The sequence below is a fragment of the Caenorhabditis remanei genome, chromosome I, assembly GCF_010183535.1.
Source record: "Caenorhabditis remanei strain PX506 chromosome I, whole genome shotgun sequence".
Classification (NCBI taxonomy): domain Eukaryota; kingdom Metazoa; phylum Nematoda; class Chromadorea; order Rhabditida; family Rhabditidae; genus Caenorhabditis; species Caenorhabditis remanei.
Genome location: NC_071328.1, coordinates 12,787,616 through 12,810,436, shown reverse-complemented (window position 1 = coordinate 12,810,436; position 22,821 = coordinate 12,787,616). Strand labels below are relative to the sequence as shown.

At 39.0% G+C, this 22,821-nt stretch overlaps 8 protein-coding genes across 8 annotated transcripts; 7 read left to right on the top strand and 1 right to left on the bottom strand.

The window, feature by feature from the left end:
- Positions 1-739: 739 nt before the first annotated feature.
- GCK72_002879 (uncharacterized protein) lies at positions 740-2,322 on the top strand (the record flags this gene model as incomplete). Its single annotated transcript, XM_053723668.1, has 5 exons — positions 740-747; positions 795-1,255; positions 1,299-1,687; positions 1,781-2,173; positions 2,224-2,322. 5 exons carry the CDS (start codon positions 740-742, stop codon positions 2,320-2,322), a joined length of 1,350 nt encoding a protein of 449 aa, XP_053592313.1.
- A 1,789-nt stretch (positions 2,323-4,111) lies between these two features.
- GCK72_002878 (uncharacterized protein) lies at positions 4,112-4,758 on the top strand (the record flags this gene model as incomplete). Its single annotated transcript, XM_053723667.1, has 3 exons — positions 4,112-4,271; positions 4,516-4,563; positions 4,628-4,758. The coding sequence occupies 3 exons, from the start codon at positions 4,112-4,114 to the stop codon at positions 4,756-4,758; spliced, it is 339 nt and encodes a 112-aa protein (XP_053592312.1).
- Positions 4,759-5,443: 685 nt separating this feature from the next.
- On the top strand, positions 5,444-8,033 carry GCK72_002877 (uncharacterized protein; the record flags this gene model as incomplete). The annotated part of the gene is made up of 5 exons (XM_003106683.2): positions 5,444-5,590; positions 5,639-5,912; positions 5,957-6,367; positions 6,410-7,728; positions 7,773-8,033. The coding sequence occupies 5 exons, from the start codon at positions 5,444-5,446 to the stop codon at positions 8,031-8,033; spliced, it is 2,412 nt and encodes an 803-aa protein (XP_003106731.2).
- Positions 8,034-8,810: 777 nt separating this feature from the next.
- Positions 8,811-9,516, top strand: GCK72_002876 (uncharacterized protein; the record flags this gene model as incomplete). The annotated part of the gene is made up of 2 exons (XM_053723666.1): positions 8,811-9,395; positions 9,448-9,516. The coding sequence occupies 2 exons, from the start codon at positions 8,811-8,813 to the stop codon at positions 9,514-9,516; spliced, it is 654 nt and encodes a 217-aa protein (XP_053592311.1).
- Positions 9,517-9,794: 278 nt separating this feature from the next.
- Positions 9,795-12,592, top strand: GCK72_002875 (uncharacterized protein; the record flags this gene model as incomplete). The annotated part of the gene is made up of 9 exons (XM_053723665.1): positions 9,795-9,875; positions 9,923-10,054; positions 10,223-10,327; positions 10,378-10,533; positions 10,581-11,033; positions 11,079-11,294; positions 11,348-11,656; positions 11,702-12,472; positions 12,524-12,592. 9 exons carry the CDS (start codon positions 9,795-9,797, stop codon positions 12,590-12,592), a joined length of 2,292 nt encoding a protein of 763 aa, XP_053592310.1.
- A 532-nt stretch (positions 12,593-13,124) lies between these two features.
- On the top strand, positions 13,125-16,548 carry GCK72_002874 (uncharacterized protein; the record flags this gene model as incomplete). The annotated part of the gene is made up of 8 exons (XM_053723664.1): positions 13,125-13,415; positions 13,610-13,807; positions 13,857-14,346; positions 14,391-14,797; positions 15,270-15,739; positions 15,800-15,884; positions 16,313-16,402; positions 16,456-16,548. The coding sequence occupies 8 exons, from the start codon at positions 13,125-13,127 to the stop codon at positions 16,546-16,548; spliced, it is 2,124 nt and encodes a 707-aa protein (XP_053592309.1).
- A 202-nt stretch (positions 16,549-16,750) lies between these two features.
- On the top strand, positions 16,751-17,093 carry GCK72_002873 (uncharacterized protein; the record flags this gene model as incomplete). Its single annotated transcript, XM_053723663.1, has 2 exons — positions 16,751-16,878; positions 16,925-17,093. 2 exons carry the CDS (start codon positions 16,751-16,753, stop codon positions 17,091-17,093), a joined length of 297 nt encoding a protein of 98 aa, XP_053592308.1.
- Positions 17,094-19,425: 2,332 nt separating this feature from the next.
- Positions 19,426-21,683, bottom strand: GCK72_002872 (uncharacterized protein; the record flags this gene model as incomplete). The annotated part of the gene is made up of 8 exons (XM_053723662.1): positions 19,426-19,601; positions 19,659-19,822; positions 19,868-20,034; positions 20,402-20,486; positions 20,544-20,743; positions 20,791-20,934; positions 20,985-21,066; positions 21,433-21,683. The coding sequence occupies 8 exons, from the start codon at positions 21,681-21,683 to the stop codon at positions 19,426-19,428; spliced, it is 1,269 nt and encodes a 422-aa protein (XP_053592307.1).
- Between the last annotated feature and the right edge of the window lie 1,138 nt (positions 21,684-22,821).

The window sequence follows — 22,821 nt, the reverse complement described above, 5'->3', positions numbered from 1 at the left end:
ATATTGTGGTTTGCCGGTTTATAGACTAAATAGTCTATTCCATGCAAGCCGATGGGAACTTACCCTCCATAATACGGTTCACTGGTTCTCTGACTATAAAGTCAATCACCTGTGAGCCTATGGGCATCTAATCTCCATATTTGCGGTTTACTAGTATCTAGACTAGTCCCAGCAAATATATGGGAACTTACCCTGCATATTATGGTTAACTGGTATATTGACTGAGGTGTCAATCCCCGGAAAACCTATGCGTATATGTCTGCATATTTGCGGTTTGCTGATTTATATACTTCACAAGCGAACCTTCCAAGTCGGGGTCAATACCAAAAAGTACTAGTAGTGCGGTGAAATAAAGGACCTTTGAAAACCTAACCATCCGTTATCAAAATCTGTTCGGAAAAATAAACTTATCTAACAAGAGGCGGCGGAAGAGAGACGTCATTGCTGGTCGATTTCAAAACTCAAACTGACGAGAGTTGTTCTCAATCGATAAGATCGAGTGTAATCAGTCGGCCAGGTCACGTCAATATTAATGCTTGTTTTTATGTTTTTTTTTCTGAAGAAAACAAGGGAAACCAAGATAAAAACTTTTTTTAGTAAAAAAAGTCAATTTTCCACGTGAAGATCTTTATCAGAACCCTATAAATAACCCACCGATTCTTCATAAATTAGTTATTTTACATCGAAAACTTTGATTTTTCTCAACGAGAACTTCTGACAAGAGGAAGGAAACCAATAGATGTCCTCGTAAGTTGCACGGCTCTGGAACTCTTTTTGAACACTAAATTTTACAGAAAAGAAAAGAAAACGAAGAAGCATCACCACCATCATCTCCATAAAAAAGCGTCGGTGGTCCCTCCGAAAAATTCAAAAAAGCGCCACAATCATAAGAAAAAAGGGACAAAAAAGGAGAGATCGAGCACGAAGTTGCATGGAAACGCATCGAATGGAAGCCTCCGTAAACTCAAAAAACAAATCTCAACTGATGACGTTTCCACGGATGGAACCCCATTTCTTCCAACGATTACTGTATCCGACACTGCTGTAAATCTGTTTTCCGAGGCACCATCTGCTCCGACTAAACTCACAGCAACGGCCAAAGTGATGACACCAACTGCAATGTCTCCAACTCCAACTGCTGTTCCAATCATGGCTCCTCCTCCAGTTCTTGTGACCCCGCCTACTGTCCAAACGGTCACGACACCTGTCAAATGGAAGGCTGAGGATGTGGCATTGGGATACATTGAAAAAATGGGTAAGCCTTGTAATTCGACTCCATGATAATTTTGAATTTTCAGACGCCGCCATGGCCCGTCTGGAATACATCGAAGCATGTGCCTCCACGAAGCCTCTCGTTGAGAAAGACTGTCTCCTTTGGAAGAAGAATCTCCACAAAAACCAAACGGACGCCTATCCGTGTCTCGACTCAACCATCGTCAAGATTCCCAATCAACCGGATGATTATGTGAACATGTCGACTATCACTGTTCCACATTGTCGTTATCCAATTCTGATGGGTCAAATGCCGAAGAGAGGTTTCGAGGAAGAGTTTTGGAGGGCTGTATTCAATGAGTCTGTGGTTATGATGTACGTTTTGATGGGTGCAGAAGATGAGAAGAATGATTTCTTTCCGACGACTACGGGAGCGTACATCTATTATGGGAGCATGTTTGTCAACATTAGAAAGGTTAGTGGACTGAAAATAGGGCCTTGAGTCGCTACTCAGCGAAACTGAAGGCGAAGGACCCCGGTACTACAGCACAGTACCTCAAACTTTCAGGTAGAGAAGATGGATGAGGAACGTACGGCCTATACGATCGAAGCTCTCCCGAATGGACTCTCCAACTCGAATATGATAAACGTCTACGTGCACACAGGTTGGGAGCCATTCGGTGTTCCAGTCAAGTATGCAAACACGACTCGTTCCGTCGTCGACGTCATGAACTTTGTGAAAACATCGAATGGAAGCGAGAAGATGATGGTTGTATCGAAGAATGGATGTGGACGAGCCGGCTATTTCCTCTCGTTGGGCGCCTCGTTCTGCTGTTTGAATGATGGTTCGGAGCCACGGATGGGCGAAATTGTGAAGGCGTTGAGAGTTCAGAGACCGAATTCTGTGGATAGTATGAAGCAATATGCATCACTCTATCTCTGTCTTCTTTACTACATCAAGGTGAGTAGAGAGGGTAGATCAAATTGAGGTGATTGATTGCTTTCTTTCAGAAGAAGGTCTCGATCCCCGATCGATTGAAACAGAAAGTGGAGGAAGTCACAAAGGAGTTCGAGGGTCTCATTCGTCAGGATGTATCGATCGCTTATTAGTCTCTCATTGAATAAATTTTTGTGTGAAAAAACTCCCTTTCTTTCTATTTAACCACTCAAAGAATTGTAGAAATTTAGAAGTCTGTTCCTCAAACAGATTAGAATGGAGAGTTCTGATCTACTGTGTGTTCTCTCCGTTGCTATCCCAGTTTTAGACGGATCATATTTCGAAGTCGAAAAGAGCTATCAAAATGTTGTCAACTATAAAAACACATTGCATAAAAGAGAGGGAGAGAGCGCAGAGAAGCTAAAGTGTCTCGCTGTCTGCTCACTTCTCTTGTTGCTTTGTCTTTTTCTATTTTACCATTTCGAGGATTATTTTGTAACAACTTTTGATTGAAATTATCCAAAACTTTCCAGATTGTAAGAGAAAAATGGGAGCGCTCTCTCAGCTCTTCACGTCATTGAGATGTGTGTCTTCGAAGTTGGTAACCTGGAGGGGAGAGAGGGAGAGAGCGCAGAGAAGCCAGACTATCTCGCTGTCTGCGCACTCCTCTTACTTCCTTTTTTTTATTTCACCACTTGGGGATTACCGACAACTTTTGATTAGAGTTATCCAAAACTTTGTAAATTGAAAGAGTGAGACGAGACCGCTATCTCAGTTGCTATCCCAATTTTAGACGGATCATATCTCAACATCGAAAAGATCAAAAAGTTATCAACTATAAATCAGAGCAGTATGAAATTTTACATATTTTACTAGTCGACAACTTTTTGATTGCTCTTCACGTTATTGAGATATGTGTCTCTGAAGATAAACGAGAGATGGAGAGGGTGCAGAGAAACGAGAGTGTCTGACATCTCTGCGCCCTCTCTCTTTTTCCATAGAATGTCTGCTGTTTTAAAACTCAAATCCAATACTTTATTCTATACACTTTTACAAGAAAATACCAGTCAGCAGTTGTCTTTTTTCTATCCGTTTCGTTTGAACTCAGTTGGTGAACTGATCGAAATGGACCATACAGATGTGAGAATTCGATTTGGGAGTCTTCAAGAGAACATCTCAAATCATCTTAACAATTCCATGCATTGTGTGCTCGATTCGAGTACTCAACCTGGTGATTATTGTTATTATTTTATAATTCCTTATTTCCTTTTTCTCATTGTTTTATATTTCCTCCTTTCTAATTCAAATGCTTTCAAATGTCTCCTTTCCTAACTTATGACATGAGTCATGTCTTGTTCTGTTTGTATGACCTTTCGGCACTCGCGCCCCTGGGTGCCATTCATGTTATTGTAACATTACTTCTTTATGTCTCTCACCCCTCTAATCACGCCCCTATTTCTCACCTTCACCCTTTCCCGATTTTTCCTCACTCTTCATCTTGCACCCTAACGTCCCCCTTCAATTGTATTCAACTGCTAAAAGTCTCTAATAAATTTATTATTAAAAGAGCAAAGTCTATTGAACCATCCGCATCGCAAAAGGACTGGGTATTCTATCTGGTACTAATTTATGGTGCATCGACAACGATCGGACATTCCCGCGTGGCCAATAGTAAGTTTATTTCGACTCGGACAGTTTTTACTAACACTCACATTCACGCTTTGCTAAATTTGGTAAAATCCACAACTGATTACTGTATATGTCGTGAAATATGACGCATTGCCCGCAAACACCGTCACGTAGATATGCAGACGCCACGTGTTGTTTTTAAACAAAATATATAATGTTATAATTAGTTTTTGAGATGAATAAATGGAATTTCTTTGTTTTTTTTCGAATAATAATGAAATTAAACGTTTATTTTCCAGAAAAATGTAGAAATACCTGAAATCACCGGACAATATGCTCACATCAACTAGCCTGGGGTCGATTGCTCACTGTTATATCCTCAATGAACTCCGTTCGTCGATTAACAAAAATATTTTCTCAGAAAAGTGTTTTGTGGAGGATAATGGGAAGGAATTGATACAGAAAATGTTGGATAATTCGAATTTTAATCTCAGTAAGGCAGTTTCTGGGTGAATATTTAATACATAAGGAATTTTCAGGAATGTACACGTTGAGACCCAGCTTACCTATGCAGACGCGCTCTATTGAGAAACTGCGTGTTCCTAAATTATTTCACTCGAAAATGAAGATTTTTCACAATTCCAAGTTTAGCAAGCAATTTTTACGCGGAAGAAGATAAATTTTGGCAAAAATAGCAAAATTAATATTTCAGGTGGTTGAAATATGAATATTTTCAGACAAAGCGGCAATTGCAGAGCTAGGAGAACGTAACAAAGAGGAAAAAGGTTCATTTTTTATCATATTGTTCCGTAAAAATTACTTAAACCGTAGGCAAATTAATTTTTTCAGCTTTCCCAACGATGAGACTGGAGATTAACAACAAGTTCGAAGAAGGAGGGGCAGCGACAAGGAATGAGGGCGATCGAGATGTTGAGAGGGAAGGAAAGTTCAAGGATAGCGAAAAAAGAGCATGTAAGTGAGAAAGTAGCAGGAAGGCGCAGATTCTTATTGTAGAGCGGCATGGAAGAAGAAAAATAATTTTTCAGGTCTCATCAATCGCATGATAAAGAAAGCAGCGGGTTTCGAAAGCAGCGCAGAAGCAGCGGAACAACGCAGAGCGGCCGGGATTTTAAATTTTTAGTTGTATGATTGTAATAATAAAATTAATAAATTACATAATTAATTACAAAGCTATCGTTTATTTTTGAATTAACAAGCAAAGAAGAAATAAATGGGCGTTGAGCGTCCATTTTGAGGCAGCATGAAGTTAGTAGAGAATGTCGACGGGAAGCGTTGTAGAAGTGCTGAAAAGAGAGACATGCCCTTCGGGAAAAGCTTGATCAAAAATGAAACAATTCAGGTGGAAAAATGACCTAAAAAATTGTAGGAGTCCGTTCCATCCATTCGAAGTGTCCGTTCCATCGTCCCCGAGGTGTCCCAAGCGTCAAGACGAAAGAGAAGAGAGGCGGAAGTTGTCGAGCCTGTAACAATCAGAAGATTATTGAAATTTATCAGAAAAATATATTGATATCAATAAATTATCTAAATTATGTCGCACGTGTTATTGATAACGGAAGACTATAACATCTGTAGAAGCTTCTTCAGAGAAATTATTATAAACCGAATTTGATCTAGAAAGTATAGTTTTTTAACAACAGAACTGAGATGGAGCAAAGTATCGGAGAAGTTATCCAGAAATTGATCAAAGAAAAAGACGATGCAGAACGTCATCTGTCTGAAGCCAAAATGATATATCAGAACAATATCAATTTGGTGGTACAAGAAAGAGAAGAGTATAGGATGAAGCTGAGGGTAATTTGAAGATAGAAAATTGAAGGGAAAATAAGGTGAATCATTCAGATCGCTCAATCCGAGAAGGTTATAAGCGATGAGAAGATATCCAATCTTCAGAAGTTGTACAAATTAAGTGAGAAAGAGGTTGAGAGATTGAAAAAGGAAGTAGTTCAGCATCGGATGCATCTGAAGAATTACAAAGAAAAGGTTGAAAAATCCGGAAAAGACAAAGAAAAGAGATACAAACCGGTTCCCGTGAAAGAATATGACTCCCTTCGAAATGCGACAGTAATGTCGGACAGGGTTGGAAAGGGAATTACAGCTCTGGGAACGATCGCAGGTGCTCACTGACACAAAACCGGTTTAGTTACAGTTTTTATTTAGGTCAGACAACCTCAAAATTCTTCTACCGCCACGTCTGTGATTCCCTTGATAAGCAACAACTCCAGAAATTGAAATTCACGGCTTACGAGGGATTCCAGATGTATCATAACCTGAATTTCACCAGAAGTCAACTCTGCGGTTTGAAGAAGTGGCTGAAGAATTTCAATATGTATGACCCTTTCCCCTCATTGAGAAGCATTAAAGAAGTTGAGGAAAGAGTAGGATCCAAAGAGCTTTTCACTGTCAAACAAAAGGAATTGTCAAATGGGAACGGAGTTGTGAAAAAAGTGACATATGCCTATTTAAACAATGTGCAGCAGGCTGTGAACGACAGAGTTCAACAAATGTTCGATAGTGAGAAGTTGGAATTTGACGAAAGCACAAAAGACGGGATATGGGTTGCAATTCTGGGTAACTGAAAACTTACGTATTTGTTCTATAACTAGTTTTTAGGAGACAAAGGAGGTGATGAAGTTAAATTGTGTATTGCCATCGGCAACACTTCCACCCCTAACAGTGCAAACAATCTCCTTCCTATTGGAATCTATAATGATGAGGAAACAGCCGAGAAAGTACTGGAATATTTGGGGTCAGCAATTGAAGAACTGAATCAATTGGTTGATGTTGAGGTGAAAATTGGTGACGAAATCGTCAGAATTCCAGTTCAGCAATTTCTGGTGGGGGACATGAAGTTTATATATGAAATGATAGGACATCAAGGTGCATCTGCTACGTGCAGTTGCATGTACTGCTACAGTCCGGGGCGACAAAAAATCAGTAACTACAAGCGAGGAGAAAATTGCAGACCTCGCACAGAAATTGGTTACGCCCTGGACAGTTTAAAAAGCGGCACATCAAGAAAAAGTGTAAAAGAATGCTCCTCTTTCATATTTAAACGAGTCCCCCTAGAAAGAATTGTACCCTCCAGTCTCCATATTGTTATGGGCCTAGCTCAAACATATGGATTCAACATCATTAAGCAACTGGCCGACGACCAAGATGCTGCTGAGTCCACCCCTCTACCCAAATCTTCTATGAAGCTCAAAAAAGAAGGGAAAGCAGAAGTAGAAGGAGCAGAGAAACGAGTCATAGAGTGTGATACACATCTCAACTCAATGGAATGTGTTCACAAATCTTATGAAAACATTCTTCTCAATAAAATCGATGATTCGGGATTGGATGATGGAGAGTGTGCTTCCAAATTATGTGTATACAAAGACTCTGCTATGGATTGTGCTACTTTTTTCAATGCCAATACAGTTAAATGTAATGGTTGCCAAAAAACTCACCATTATGTGTGCGCCGGCGCGTGGACAATAGACGAAGTCGAGGAAATTCAGCGACCGGGGTCCTTCGTCCAATGCTTCGACTGTGTTGGCCTCACTCCACCGAAGATCCTCGAGTCGTCCGAGAAACTTGTAGACATGCTGAAATTAGAAAGAATTAGACTTTTCGAGCAATCGGAGCAAGTTCGCAAGAAGTACGAAAAGAGGCTAGAAGTGTGGAAAGGAAACGGAGATACCCGCAAAAGATTGGAAAAAATCTGGACAAGTCTTGGTGCTGATATTTCAGCACGCAAACAAGATTTTTCCGGAAACCATACTCTGAAACTTCTTGACGAGGCAGCAGTTGAAGAGTATTGCTCTATATTAGAACAAACTCCCCAACTCTCTCACATCAAAGGTTTTCTAATAAACCTGGGAAAGTTCCAAAAGCTGTGCGTGTCCCGTGAAATGAGCGATGATGAAATTGAGTCTATGGAGATTGCTATTGTAAGGAATAACTTAATCGCATTTCCCTAATTCTTAACTTTCAGGACAACATCTGGACTCATCTCCAACAGTTCGCCGGTCACCTCAATGTCACTCCAAAATTGCACGTACTCCTCGAACACACTGCTGATTTCGTGAAAACCCACAAGACTTTAGCACGAATCAGCGAACAGTGCATTGAGGGGATACACGCAATTGTGAATCGGTTGAAGCAGCGCTTTAGAACTGATCGAGACGAGTCGAGACGTGTAAACTTCGTTTTTTGCTCTCTTCTTTTCAACTGCCATGTTTTTTCCACATGCTGACCAACCTCATTTGCTCGTTTCCCTTTCTTCTTCTTTCTTCCCTCCATTGGCCCTTATCCATTGCAATTTCTTCGTCTCGTCCCATTTCCCGTTGTTCCTCTTTTTCGGTCTGAAATAAATTCTTATTTGCCTACGGGAATGTGACTTTTTAGAACAATATTCAGGAAAAAATAACCTTTACAGCTCGTTCATCAATTGACTTGTAAATATCGTTGATATCCGTCGTTATAATACTTTTCTGAAAACAATCAATTAAATTTTAGCAATAATAACATTAATCTTAGCATATATAATTTTTATTTTACGAAAAAACAACGAAATTTCATCAAAATACTTGCAATAATCGAGAAATAAAACGAGAAAAATTGAACAAACGGAAAATAAAATATTCTAATGTTCACCGCTACGACAAGCTGTAAGTCTAATGTTCACCGCTACGACAATGTGTACCCCCCTTAGCAATAGAGCGCGTCTGCATAGGTAAGCTTGGTCTCAACGTGATGTACGGATCGGCCAACGAGCTTATGCAGAATATGATGATTTATCAGAATTTTCCAAGTAGTCATCGATTTTTCAAAACTGAATTCGAGCCTATCACTGTAATTTTTCTTGAATTTCGTTCAAAAATCATCGTTATCTTTTTCAGACAACGGCAACAATATATCGTAGTCTGAAAAATGAGGAATACATCTGCAAGTCAGATCTCTTCGTTATTCTTCAAAATGTGGCGTTTCACATCTTTCCGGCGGCGGTAATCAATTAATTTTCGGAAAAAAAATGTGTAATCAATACTCGCAACCGGCTCTAATTGCTCCAAAAGACTGTAAAAAGTGCACAAGATCTTCCACTGCTCTCACTGAAACTCAAAATGAGCTGAAAATGAGTCAAGATCAGTTGAAGGATATGCAACAGAAGATAACGAATACAGAGGAAGAACTGAGTGATTTGAAGAAACAACACGAGAAAATTGTGAAGTCGAAAGCAAAGAAGACGGAGGAATTAGCAAAAATGGAGGGGGAATTGAACAATGAGAAGGAAAAGAATCAGGAGAAAGAAGAGGAGATTCTGAAGGCGTCAAAAGAAAATGAGGAGCTTCAGAAGACAATTCTCAAGTTGACAGCTGAAAATGAGGCGAATGAGAATGTAATTCAGAAGTTACTTGATAGAATTACCGATTTATCGATTAGTAACCAGAAAACTAATCATATCGACGAGAAAACTACCGAAGAATCGACTCCAACTGCTTCTGTCACCTCTAAAAATGCTCCTCTCGTGATCGATTGTCTCATTTGTTCCAGTCAAATCAAGTCGGGACAAGAAGTCATCAGATGTCCGCTGTGCAAACGAAGATTCCATTCGGATGTAAAATTTTCTTAATTTTCATTTCAATATCCCTTATTTTCCTTATTTTCAGTGTGCATTCAAATGGCGCAAAGACCACACTCAATGCCCGGCGTGCAATGGAGATCTCCCTGGAATTTAATAGATTTTTCTTGTTACATTTGTTATAGTTTTCATTGTTTATTTGTCATTTGTTTTATCCTTTCCTGTTGAAAAATCCTTTATGGATTACTGTAGTTGTCTTGAAGTATGGTACATTGTCCGCAAACACCATCACGTCAGAATGCATGATTTCTGAGTTTTCTTTCCTTTTTGTTCATATTTTTCTAACATTTTCAGGGATAAACCCCCTGTTCATTTCTTCATATTGAGCTAGAATACTAAGAAGTAGTCATTTTAATTCTTATTTTCAGAAAAAAGATGCAATTTCTAAAGTGTCCCGACAATGCTCTCCACTCCGACGTCGTTTATGTTCATGTCTACTGGTACATTCTTCCTGAGGTAAGTGATTGATTTCTGAACTTGGATATTAATAAGTTCATTTTAAGCTCCGCCCATTTCTACGCGACTTGGAGTCCTATGGATCGATGAAACTGGTAGAAGAGGATGGTGAGGAGATGATTCAGACGATGTTGGATAAATCGAATAATCAATTGAGCAAGTGTTGGTTTCCATCTCTCGTGAATCCACAGTTTTTACAGGAATGTACGGATCGGCCAAGGAGATTGCCGAGAATCTCAAAATATTCAGAAATTTTACTGAAATTTTTCGTTTTTTTGATGACCATGCGTACCCTTTCAATGTAGGCAGTTCATACTGAAATATCTGATTGATCAAAATGTTTTCAGGCATCACCAGTCATCTATAATAGCCTAAATGGAGAGAAATACATTTGTAAACCGGATATTTATACAGTTGTTCAAAATATCGCACTTCATACTATTAAACGTGACGTCAGTGTTATATTTTCAATGGGTTAACTCCGTTTTATTCTGTTTTTTAGAAAACCGATTCGTTTCGTGTCTTGCTTGCACATGTTCTGAAATCCAAAAGTATGCGAACTGATGGACAAGTGGAATTTGTGAAATTCGATGAGAAAATGTTCGATGAAATTGAGAAGGAAATGAGAGAAGGAGAAACAAAAAGTCTCCAACAAGCGGTAGTGTTTTCAATGCTTATTTTCTTATTCTCATGTTTTAATTTCAGTGGGCGCAACGTCATCATCTAGAAATGCTCTTGTTGGCTAAGAATTACGCAGCGATCGCTTCGAAATTCCGGGAATTGAATCCGACTTTTTGGGATTTAATCCTCTCTACATATTTGGAACCGCTACAATTGTTGTCTCGTACACATTTAGCGGAGGCAAAAGAGCTCGTTTTCATCATGCTCAGCAATACTTGTGTCATCAACGGTATTGAACAAGTTATGGCAAAACGCGCCTCGCTTTTAATGTCTACACCGGAATCTTCTTCAATTACAGTCAGATTGTTTGAGGATGGAAAGGAGAAATATGTGATGGAGATGGAATTGTATCATGCATTGAATAGAGTGTCTCCGGAATCTGAGAGATTCGATATTCAAAATGATGGATTTGTTTACAAGGGAATGAGTTTTGAATGCGTCAAGGCAGAGTTTGGAGATAGAATTCAGAAAATTGAGGTGTGGAGCGGCAGAAAGTACAAAATAATCCCAAATTATTTCCAGTTCATCCGCACTCCGATTCTTCGCTCTAAACACTGTGCAGTACCTATCAGATCCCACTTTCCGGGAGAATTCGTCATTCCAGCTGTCGATTATTTTTTCGAATTTTGGAAAAATGTGATTTTGGGAGTCAAACTATTCCAAAAACATCAATGTTCGGATTGGGGGAAATTCGTCCCACTTTTTCGCAAGCTTGTAGAACTTTTTGATAGTGAAAAAGTGAGTCTCGCAAGTTGTCATACAATTTCGAGCTATTCATGGGAAATTTACAGAAGCAGCAATACTTCCTGAGAGCTGATATTCGTGTCGAGAGCGTAGCGAGTAAATCATTAGAACCGTACGGCGTTTCACCGGTCAAAGACGTTCGAAATGCGAAGAAAGACGGATTTACTGCACAGAACCTAAAGAACGAACTGGCACATTTGGGACTCACTAACACATTCCCTGAAATTCAAGATTATGCAGAAGATGTATACGAGAAAATCGATAAAGCGAAGAAAGAGAGATATCTGAGAACTTGCGATCTTTTTGATGCTTTAGAGAATTGCCAATTGATTTGTGTGCTCAATAGAGCTCCAAGTGTAAGATATTTGGTTTATTATTTTGCTAATTTATATAATTTTCAGCTCAAGAAATTTCTTCACCATCAAAAAGGATGTGAGAGGGTACTCGGATACAGGTGTGAGCAGTGTAAGAAGGAGAAGACGATGTCGGATGCACTAGAAGTCAGTCAGCAACCTGCGGAGGTTCAGAAGACATCAGATATCCAGAATTCCATGAAGAATCTGAAAATCGAGAGCTCAGGTGCATCGATGTTGAATCAATACTCACAACCGGCTCTTTTTGCTCCAAAAGACTATGAAAAGTGCTTTCAATCTTCAAAAGTCCTTACTGAAACTCAAAATGAGCTGAAAATGAGTCAAGATCAGTTGAAGGATATGCAACAGGAGATAACGAATGCAGAGAAGGAATTGAGTGATTTGAAGAAAGAAAGTGAGAAAATTGTGGAGTCGAAAGCAAAGAAGACGGAGGAATTAGCAAAAATGGAGGGGGAATTGAACAATGAGAAGGAAAAGAATCAGGAGAAAGAAGAGGAGATTCTGAAGGCGTCAAAAGAAAATGAGGAGCTTCAGAAGACAATTCTCAAGTTGACAGCTGAAAATGAGGCGAATGAGAATGTAATTCAGAAGTTACTTGATAGAATTACCGATTTATCGATTAGTAACCAGAAAACTAATCATATCGACGAGAAAACTACCGAAGAATCGACTCCAACTGCTTCTGTCACCTCTAAAAATGCTCCTCTCGTGATCGATTGTCTCATTTGTTCCAGTCAAATCAAGTCGGGACAAAAAGTCATCAGATGTCCGCTGTGCAAACGGAGATTCCACTCGAATGTAATTTTATTTCATTTTCTATCAACTTTCCCTCATTTTCCTCATTTTCAGTGTGCATTCAAATGGCGCAAAGACCACACTCAATGCCCGGCGTGCAATGGAGATCTCCCTGGAATTTAAATGATTTCTTGTTACTGTGTTATCATTTTCTTTGTTATTTATTAAACCGAAAAAAATTGTGTACTAAATTGAGAGACTCAGAGAAAAGTAGTCATTTTTCAAGAGGATTTCGGTAGAGCACAGTTGTAAGAACTGTGTCAAGCTAATAATTTGTTACTTGTTTTTTTTTCGTTATCATTGTTGGCAATTTTCCCGATAAAGTATATATTCTGATATTTTATGTTGATTTTATAATCGTTTATTCGTTATAATATTTTTTGAATCTTGAATAATATTTTTTAAAAAACACAAACATGACAGTCTTTCTACATTTTTTCATACAATCTCCCAATTTCAATTCGAAAAATTAATTAATTACCGTACCGCCTCGTAAATCTACACCAAAGGCGCATCGATTACAGTACTTTCAATAGTTTATTAGTTCTTTCGAGTTGACAAATCGCGTTTTTCTTGTTTCAAAGCCTAAATTGAATGTTTAAATTTTTCAGAAAAATGACTACACGAGGCGCGTTTTATGCGCCAATCAAGCCAGATGCCTGTCGGACTGTTCGTTAATGCATGTACTATCAATTCTATCGGAGAGATTATCGATAATCGACCAGAATCGTTCAAGTTTTCCACTGATTCCACTCCAATTACTGTAAGATTATTTGAGGATGGAGAGGAGAGATATGTGATGAAAGAGGAATTGTATCATGCATTGAATAGGGTGTCTCCGGAATCAGAAGACTTGAAAATAATTCACTCGGATGGATTGATTTTCGAAGGAATGAGTATGAAGGATGTTGAGGCTGAGTATGGAGATCGAATTCAGAATATTGAGGTGTGGAGAGAAGAAAAATGAATTTTTGGGCTGATATTAGCACGGCACGCTTCTTACAACTGCGCTCTACCGGAACCGAAGTAAATAGTGTGAAAAACTGAGAGACGCAGAGAAAAGGGACATTTTTCAAGGGAATTTCAGTAGAGCGCTGTTGTAACAACTGTGGTGAGCTAATATTTATCCAATTTTTCCAGTTCATCCGCACTCCAATCCTACGTTCCAAACACCGACTCAAATTGGGTCATTTCGTCATTCCAGCCGTCGATTTTCTGCTGGAATTTCTGAGAGAAATCATTTTCGGACTGAAATTATTCCAGAAGTATCAATGCGTCGATTGGGAGGAATTTGAACCAATTTTTGAAAAATTCGAAGCGAAATTTATTGCTTGCCGTGTAAGAATGACTTCCTTGTATAATTAATCAGAAAAATAGATATTTTCAGACAAAACCGTTCATCGTCAGAGCTGGGATTCAACATGACATCTCACAAGATCCGAATCCACTGAAAAAGTATGAAGTTTTGCCGGTGAAAGAAGTCAGAAACCTCAAAATCGGTGGATTTACGGTCCAGAATCTGAAAAACGAGCTGAAACACCTTGGACTGACTGAAAGTTTCCCTGATATCGAGGAGCATGCAGAAGTGGTTTATAAGCATGTGAAAAGAGTGAAGAAAGCGAAGAAATTGAGAACTTGTGACTTGATTGATGCAGTGGAGAGTTGTCAGATGATTTGTGTTCTCAATCGACTCTCGAACTATAAGAGATTCGTTCTCAATCAGAAAGGATGCGGCAGAGTTCCGGGATTAAAGTGTGAGCAGTGCGAGAAAGAGAAGAAGAAAATGTCAGATGAGATCAGAAGCTCTGTCACGAATCCGCCAGAGGAAAAGCTTCCGAAGGCTCTGAAAAATCTGAAAATCGAGAGCTCCACTAGCTGTCAGAAGGTGAAGGAGGGATGTCAGATTTTCAGAATCCTACAGACGAAAGCCCCAATGATAATGAGGATAATAAGGAGAATCAGAATCCGATTAAGGATGAGAAGACGTCGAAGAAGATGGTCTCAGATATCATGAATTTGTTGGCTCAGAGATCTAAAGTAGCCACTGAATCATCTGAAATTCTGAACGATAATTCGGAAAAATGTGTATCAGAGAGTCAACTGCAGACCCAATTACAGATGAAATTGAAGGAAAAGATTATGGCGAAAACTGAGGAAAACCAACGACTTCATGAGACAATTCTCAAGTTGACTGCTGAAAATGAGGCGGATCAGAGAGTAATTCAACATTTACTCGATGAATTGGCAGCTGGAAACCAGAAGAAAGATATGGAAGAGGTATCCGATGATACTGAGGCCTCCAGAATCCCTCCGGTCGTCATCTGTTATGTATGTCAAAAAGAAATCGAGTCGAACGACGATGACTAGTTGGATTGTTCCAGAAATGACGAGAAATTCCATCAAGTGGTATTTAGAAAAATCGGAAATTTCCAGAAAACTCATTAATTTTTCTATTTTCAGTGCGCTTACTTCCATATTCGATTCCACGAACAATGTCCGGCTTGCGACGACAAGATTCCCAATTATTTTTGAATAATTCGATTCATTTTTTGTTATTTCTTATCTTGTTGTTCTTGTTATCATTTTGAATTGTTATTTTCCGCCCGTTTTACCTTATCAGATTAATTTCTGGTATTTTCTCACCCCACTCCATCATGTTTTAAAATTAAATTTCATAAAAGTTGTTGATGTTTCACCTTTTTCTCGTTTTAAAGCTTTAAAATCATTCGATTCACTATACGATTTGAACGGCTCCTCGACAATTCACAACTGCGACATTTCGCAAATCACGTATGTTCAGTGGAATATGTTGAGTGTACCGAAGGGTCTGGGAACATATTTTAAAGCATTCAAATCGACGAAAGGTGGTCTGACGCATTTTTTGACTAAACTAGGTCAAACTATTGCTAGCTCTATGGTTGCGAAATGGCTAGTTGCGAAATGTCGTAGTTGCCGTAGTCTAGTTGGAATTGTGGAGAAAGATGAGAATGTCAAAAAGTTATTGCTAGAGGAAGCAAATTTGTACGGCTATCTTATTATAGTGGATCTAATCGATAATTATGTAGAGTTGACTTATAAAACAATTGCATCTCTTTTGCATGCCACAAGCAAAGCTCCGAAATTCCAATTGATTGGAAAAATCGATGAGGATTTCCCAAATAAACTGATCAACCTTCTCAATGACGATGTCATCGATACCAACACTTCCACTTTATACGGAGAGATTGTAAAAGAAGGTGGAGAAGTGAACCATGATAAGAGTAGAAGGTGGTGAGTGTAATTATATTTTGGAGGGGGGCTAGTTTCAAAAGAAATAGACTATTCTTCCAGGCACGTCACAGAAAAAGCATACAAGTGTAAAAAGTATCCGGAATGTTTGTCTGGTCCGTTTTATTTGGCAACGAGGAAAGCGGCAGTGGATATACTGAGAGCGACGAAACATAGGAATTTTATTTCGGCGGGTTTCTACAAAATATCGCAAACTTTTATACAATGTGGAGAAAATTTGAACTTTATTTTTGTAGTTTACAAGTTTTTGATAGGCCTCTTCGTTTTCGAGATAAGAGCTTTTAAAGATCAAAGTATGAGCCTGAGAAAATGCAAGAGCCCAGAGAAGTTAGAGTTTCTCATCTCTATTTTGTCTTGCTGGAACAGTCACATTTCAAAAGCTAGAAAAGCTAGCGAAACGTTATCAACTACAAAAATTAAGATCTTTCTTTGATCTACCAACTACCTAAAAGTTGTCCTCACGAGACAGTAGGACACCATAGGGCAGTTTTAAAGTAAGACTGCTTCAGAATTTTTTAAGCTTGACGATTGTCCGACTAATGTCCCGATTTCCAGATAGAAGACGTCTTCATTACTGGCCTACTTGCAGATGCCGTTGGCGTTGCCCGTAAAAGCCTCCCAATGCTTCACATGCTTCCAGAAGATGTGTGTATTTTTTTCTTTAAAAAACAATCAAACAAAAAATCTGGTTATTTCAGAAAACAGCTGAGGAAAAAACGGACATACTCGTCTGGCACACTTTCAAACATTACGATCAGTATATGGAGTTTTTCAAGAAAAATTTGAAATGAATTTTTTCTAAATATTTAACTTCACGTGATCTCTTGACATTTCGTGTAAGAATAAAAGTTTAGCTAAATTTTTTTTAACCCGTAACCTTTACCCCTTATCTTCCCTCGAAATCTAAAGCAAAGATCTAGAGCAATGATAAGCGTTCCGCATAAATAGCTGGCGATTTCACCAGAATCTCCACTTTCTACGTGCTTGTCCACCATGACACAATCCGTCCCACCAAGAGACATCCAGACCCAACCCAACGTGAAGATCAACCCACCACCAAATGGTATCAAGAGCACCGACACGAAAGATCCTATGTTTTGTCATCCGCTTTCAAAGAGAATGTAAGACCCCAGGGTTGGCCTCTGCCCCTATATCCCTATTTTTCAGGACATCCGTACCAACGGACATCCGTACGACCGTACCAACGTCGATCAAACGGACACCCAAGATGGTATCGCCAAGCATTCGAGTCGTGAGTGGTCCCGATAAGAAATTATGGATCAGGAAAGGCAAGAGGTTGTACAGATCGAATGAAGAGGAGAAACAGAAAAAATAATTAAAAAACTTACGAATAAATGATTGTAACCCGTTCTGTGTTTTTTGTCGTTTTCAGATCCACTCGGCTACTTTTCGCTACCGTAACGCAACACTAACGCAGCAGTCATTCGAGGATTGCTCGCCGGCTGCGCAGAGGCGTGCAAGTGTTAAATGAAATCTGGATAGTTGTTGCATTAGTGTTGCCGGCGTCCTGCATGCGCTCATTGCTTCATAATGGCTGACAATCGGTAAAAGTTTCCAAGTTTCTATTTCCTGTAGACGTCCGGTGCCAAGTTCATCGACTCTAGAATTGAAAAAGAAAATTTCTACAATAAAATTAAATTTTGTCTTCTTTACTACATCAAGGTGAGTGAAGAGGGTAGATCAAATTGAGATTATTGATTGCTTTCTTTCAGAAAAAGGTCTCGATCCCCGATCGATTGAAACAGAAAGTGGAGGAAGTCACAAAGGAGTTCGAGGGTCTCATTCGTCAGGATGTATGAATCGCTTATTAGTCTCTCATTGAATGAATTTTTGTGTGAATTTTCTTGTAGATCAAATCTTACAGGTTTTTCATTGATCTTCTATTTTATAAACGCCTTTAAAGATTGTCACCTACGAGGGAGATGAAAGAGCGCAGAGAAGCCGGAGTGTCTCGCTGTCTGCCACTCTTCTAACCCCTCTTCCTCAAGAATTGTAGAAATCAAAAATTTTGAAAATTTGGGAGTTCTGATCCGCTGCCTCAATCTCTATCCAACGTTTTGGACGGATCACATCTTGAAATCGAAAAGAGCAGTCAAAATGTTGTCAACTATCAGGCTGGTGCATAAGTTTCTTTCTGTTTTTGGACAATTTTTGTCATGAAATTTCTTGAAGGCTAATTGCTCACATAAAAAGAAATATAGTTGGTTAGTACCTATAACTCATTGCGATTATACATATGACTTGACGTCCGCCATCTGCTTAATCTCAGCCGTAGACAAGTCAAAATACTCGAGGAACCCTTTTTTGGTACCATTCTTCGTCTCAATTTTTTTCCTAGAAAATGTTGACGAAAAAGAGTGATTTATTTAAAATTGAAACATGCAAGGAACGTTATGTTTAAAAAAAATAGAAACATTTGAATTGAGCAACCATAGTTTAGTGCCGGTCCCTGAAGAAAGGTGAGGATCAGCAAGTTAGGCATGTGCGAGTATTTTCGATTTTTCTTTAACGCTAATTAAGGAAATTAGCGGAAATGTTTAGTATTGAGTAGAGTAGAAATTGATGTATCTAAATCTACTTTGTTTGAAAAGTTTAAGCACTTTCCCTCATTTCACAGGAAGCGCGAAGTCAATCTCATCAAAATGATGTGATTTTTAAGTTTGATGAAGCCTACAGCTCGTACTTCTAAATCAATTCACTAGATCTTTTGCACAACTTTAGAGCAATGTATCTACTGTTGATTACTTGTAACAAAATAATTCAGACTTGTTTGGGATCGTTGAGAAGAGACCTAGACTCCACCTAGGTCTACTTCTCAAAGTTTCTCAAAAGCGCAGAAACCATAGAAAATACATCACCCAAGTTTCATAATTTAATTGAATGGCTTTTTCATAAATTTTTTATGGCATAAGTTGCTCATGTTACCATCTAACTTTTACAAATAGTTTTGTAAAAATGTTCCCTCAAATATTTATGTAATCTGTTTGAACCCAGCTGAACCATGATTTCTCGTTGCTCTCAATCGTCTGATCGTAACTTTTTTGTTTTTGACATTCCGACCAAAAACTGAAATGTGATAACAAGATAAAGTTCTGTTCTAAAAACTGCATTTAATTTTTCATAAACATCTAAGAATTTTAATACCAATGCGACTAGAATCAAAAAACTTTCCAAAATAGGCGTTTGGTCGGCGACCGAAAAAGCCATCGTTTTCACGAGCGGACTGTCTTTGCACCAACTTGATACATTATGTGTTAGCCACTAAAGAGGTAATAAAAATGCAAAAAAGTTTGGGTTGAAAAACAATCTCACAGCTTAGAGACCGAGGACCAAAGTCACACCTTTAAAAAAGAAAGAAACTTATGCACCAGCCTAATACAAAAACAATCAGCATAAAAGTCTACATATTTTATTAGTTGACAACTTTTTGAAATGTGCGTCTTCGAAGTTGATAAACTGGAGATGAGAGAGGGAAAGAGCGCAGAGAAGCTAGACTATCTCGAGACTGTCTGACATCTCTGCGCCCTCTCTCTTTTTCCATAGAATGTCTGCTGTTTTAAAAATCAAATCCAATACTTTATTCTATACACTTTTACAAGAAAAATACCAGTCAGCAGTTGTCTTTTTTCTATTCATTTAGTTTGAATTCAGTTGGTGAATTGATCGAAATGGACCATACAGATGTGAGAATTCGATTTCGGAGCCTTCAAGAGAACATCTCGAATCATCATAACAATTCCATGCATTGTTGGGCGACGAGTCGGGTTGGGGTGGGTGGCACGGGAGATCAGACGACGCATTTCGGTCAGGGATTCCGGAGATCCTGAAGGCAAGTTGTTTGGTTAGCGGTGGAGCGCATTTGCATTACCAAGTAACTTACCCTCATTTGATTCACTATACGACTTGAACAGATCCGGTTTCAGAATCTGCTCGAAAAGACGTCCTAAATTGAAAACTCCACTCTCCTTCGTCAATTTTCTAGTGAATGCAACCTCAGGAGCAGTTGAATCATAGTCGATGACCGACACAGAGTTGTCGGATTTTCTGAAAATAATTTTGAAAAATTTAAGTTCAAATTCTGTCAAGTACCCCTCGCGAATCAATCCACTGGCTCCATTAAAAACGAGCTCATAATTCTTGATGTCCTCGTTCTTGAATCCAACGAAATCCACGTAGAAATGCTCTAGCTGAGATGCTCCGTGGTAGATGTCAGCATGATGGAGTTCTGAGAGGACACGGACGGCCGAGGAGCAGATCTGGAAGAGGACTGTTGACAGATTTTTCTTGTAAAAGTGTATAGAATAAAGTATTGGACTTGATTTTTAGATCAGCAGATATTCTATGGAAAAAGAGAGAGGGCGCAGAGAATTCAGACAGTCTCGCTTCTCTGCACCCTCTCCATCACTCGTCTATCTTTAGACACGCATATCTCAATAACGTGAAGAGCTATCAAAACGTTGTCAACTAATAAAATACGTAGAATTTTATACTGATCTGATTTATAGTTGACAATTTTTTGATAGCTTTTTTCGATTTCGAGATATGATCCGCCAAAAATTGGGATAGCAACTGAGAGAGCACTCCCGTCTTTCCCTCTTGGGTTTTCCCGTGGTAATGTCTTACCTTGATCCGTTGAGTCAAATCCAGCCGATTCTGATGGAAGAACAAGAAATCCTCGAGATTACAGCCGACTTCCAATTTGTTATTTCTGTAAAATCTTCATTGGTAACAAACGCGCTCTAATGAGAATCGTTCTGAAACTCACTCATAGATCAAAGTGGGCGGGTTCATAATCGCTCCAATCGGAATACGAATCGGAAGATTCTTCCCGCGAAGACTTTTCGAATTGACCAGTTTTTCGAAGAACGTTTTCAGCTCAGTGGGATTCTGACCACCTCCAGGAAATTCCTCGAAAACTGCCTCCTTGATTTTTCCGTCGGAAAATTTCATTTCGCCGATGTAGATCTGGAAAATCGTTTGTTTTCTCAATAGAGCGCATTTGCCACACATACTGGAGACGCCGTGTCCTGCGAGAGTTTTCTCTGAACTTTGACCGATTTTCCGGTCTGAAGAATGTTATGCATCGCAGTGACCTGAGGTCCCAACAAACGATTCATCGTCAACTTCTGCTCCAAAACTCCACTGAGAATGTCCATCTGAAATTGTTGAGGTTATGCAAAAGTGCTCTGTTGATAACTCTGCTCACATTTTCATGTTTCAATTGGTAGATCAGCTGAGGAAGGGTGTCCGCACGAGCGAACATCATTCCAGGAATTCCGACTTCTTTTCTAAAAATTGGACATGTTTAAAAGGATGTCGAAAGGCGGGGTGGTATCCGATTTTCGGAAACTTTTTTGGAAACTGTAGATTAGTTTGTGAGCTATGTTTTTGTAGTCGGCAACTCATAAACATTTGTTTTAGTTTTTGAGATACGAGCTGTTAAATGATGACACTTTTACGGTCATCCTGATCGTTGTATTGAGTAGCTTATCTTTAAATACTTGTATCTCAAAGCACAAAACACTTATCAAAAAGTTGTCAACTACAAAGTTATAGAGCATAACATTTTGCACATTTTATCTGTTGACAACTTTTTTTCAGCTCTTTTGGTTTTTGAGTTATTTCCACTCAAAGTAATTACTTAAGTCACTCACTCCAAATCATCGACACGAAGATTCACCACACGAACTTCTCCTTTTTTATCCTTTTTATTCGCAGCAATCGACAAATAGTACGCTCCATCAATCGTTCTTGAAATGCAGAAATCTCCTGGATTTTTGAGAACAAAAGTCTCGACAAAGGGAACGGTAACATTGTAAAATACGGCATCCTTAATTTCAGACTCATCCTCCATCGATCTCTTTGTAATTTCGAATTCCGCTTTCGATTCGACCAACGTCATCATTGCTTTGAATCAATTGATTTCTTATGGGACGAGACGGTGACGAGATAAAAATATTGTTTGACCAGTTGGGATATTTGGAATAAAGTTTTTTCGGTGTTTTGGTTGGAAATTAGTTTTTTCACGGAACATTCTAGAAATTGGGGAATTTGGGAGGTCACGTGGAAATGATAGTTATTGGACGCTGTTGAAAAAAATTCAAAAGTTAGGGTAGATTGTACTACTGTAACTCAGCGAGAGTTAAAGACGCAGAGAAGCTAGAGCGTTTCGTTGTCTGCACCCTCCTCTTCTCTCGGCGTGATGAGGTGCATGTTTTCAAAGACGCACATCTCAAGAAGGTAAGGCGCTAGAAAAAAGTTTTCAACTACAAAAATGATCAACATAAAATTCCTCGTATTTTGATAATTAACAAATTTTTGATAGCTCTTCAGATTTTTGAGAAAGGAGTCTTGGAAGAGAAGTGATCTAAAAAAATGTCGAAGGGTTACAGTATTCCCGTTCATTTCGCGGAGGCGGTGGCTTCGCGCACGATGGGTCTCCGGTTTAATTCCCTGACCGCCCAAACTTTATTTTTTATTTTTGCGTCGTGCTACAGTACCCCAGAGAGCTCGTGCAATCAAAGAAAGTCATAAATTTCTAGGTTTCCAGCTAGTTTTTATTACTATACACATTTTCTTTTGCCACGTCATGCCACTTAACACATCAACCCACGAGGTGCTTGTCTTCAAAGGCGCATATCTCAAGAACGTAAAGGGCTAGAGAGAAGTTGTCAACTACAAAATTATATAGTATAAAATATTGCACATTTAACTAGTTGACAACTTTTCGATAGCATTGCAACGTTTTGAGATATGCGTCTTGAAAAATCGGGGACCACGAATGGAAGAGACAGAGGAAGAAGTTGCGAAAAGGAGTTGTGCTCCGCCCCCTTTTGCAATAATGTCGCACAATTCACTCTTAGCACAAAAGTCTCAAACCCTTGTTTTTTTTGAAAATTACTTTCTAACCCACTTCCGACATTACAACTGTGCGCTGGAATTGCCAAAATAGGCGGAGCCTAACTAGCCACATAACACCACGACCATCTGCTCCATGTCAACAATAGGTTGGTTTCTTTTACTCATTTTTCAAAACTTTTTCC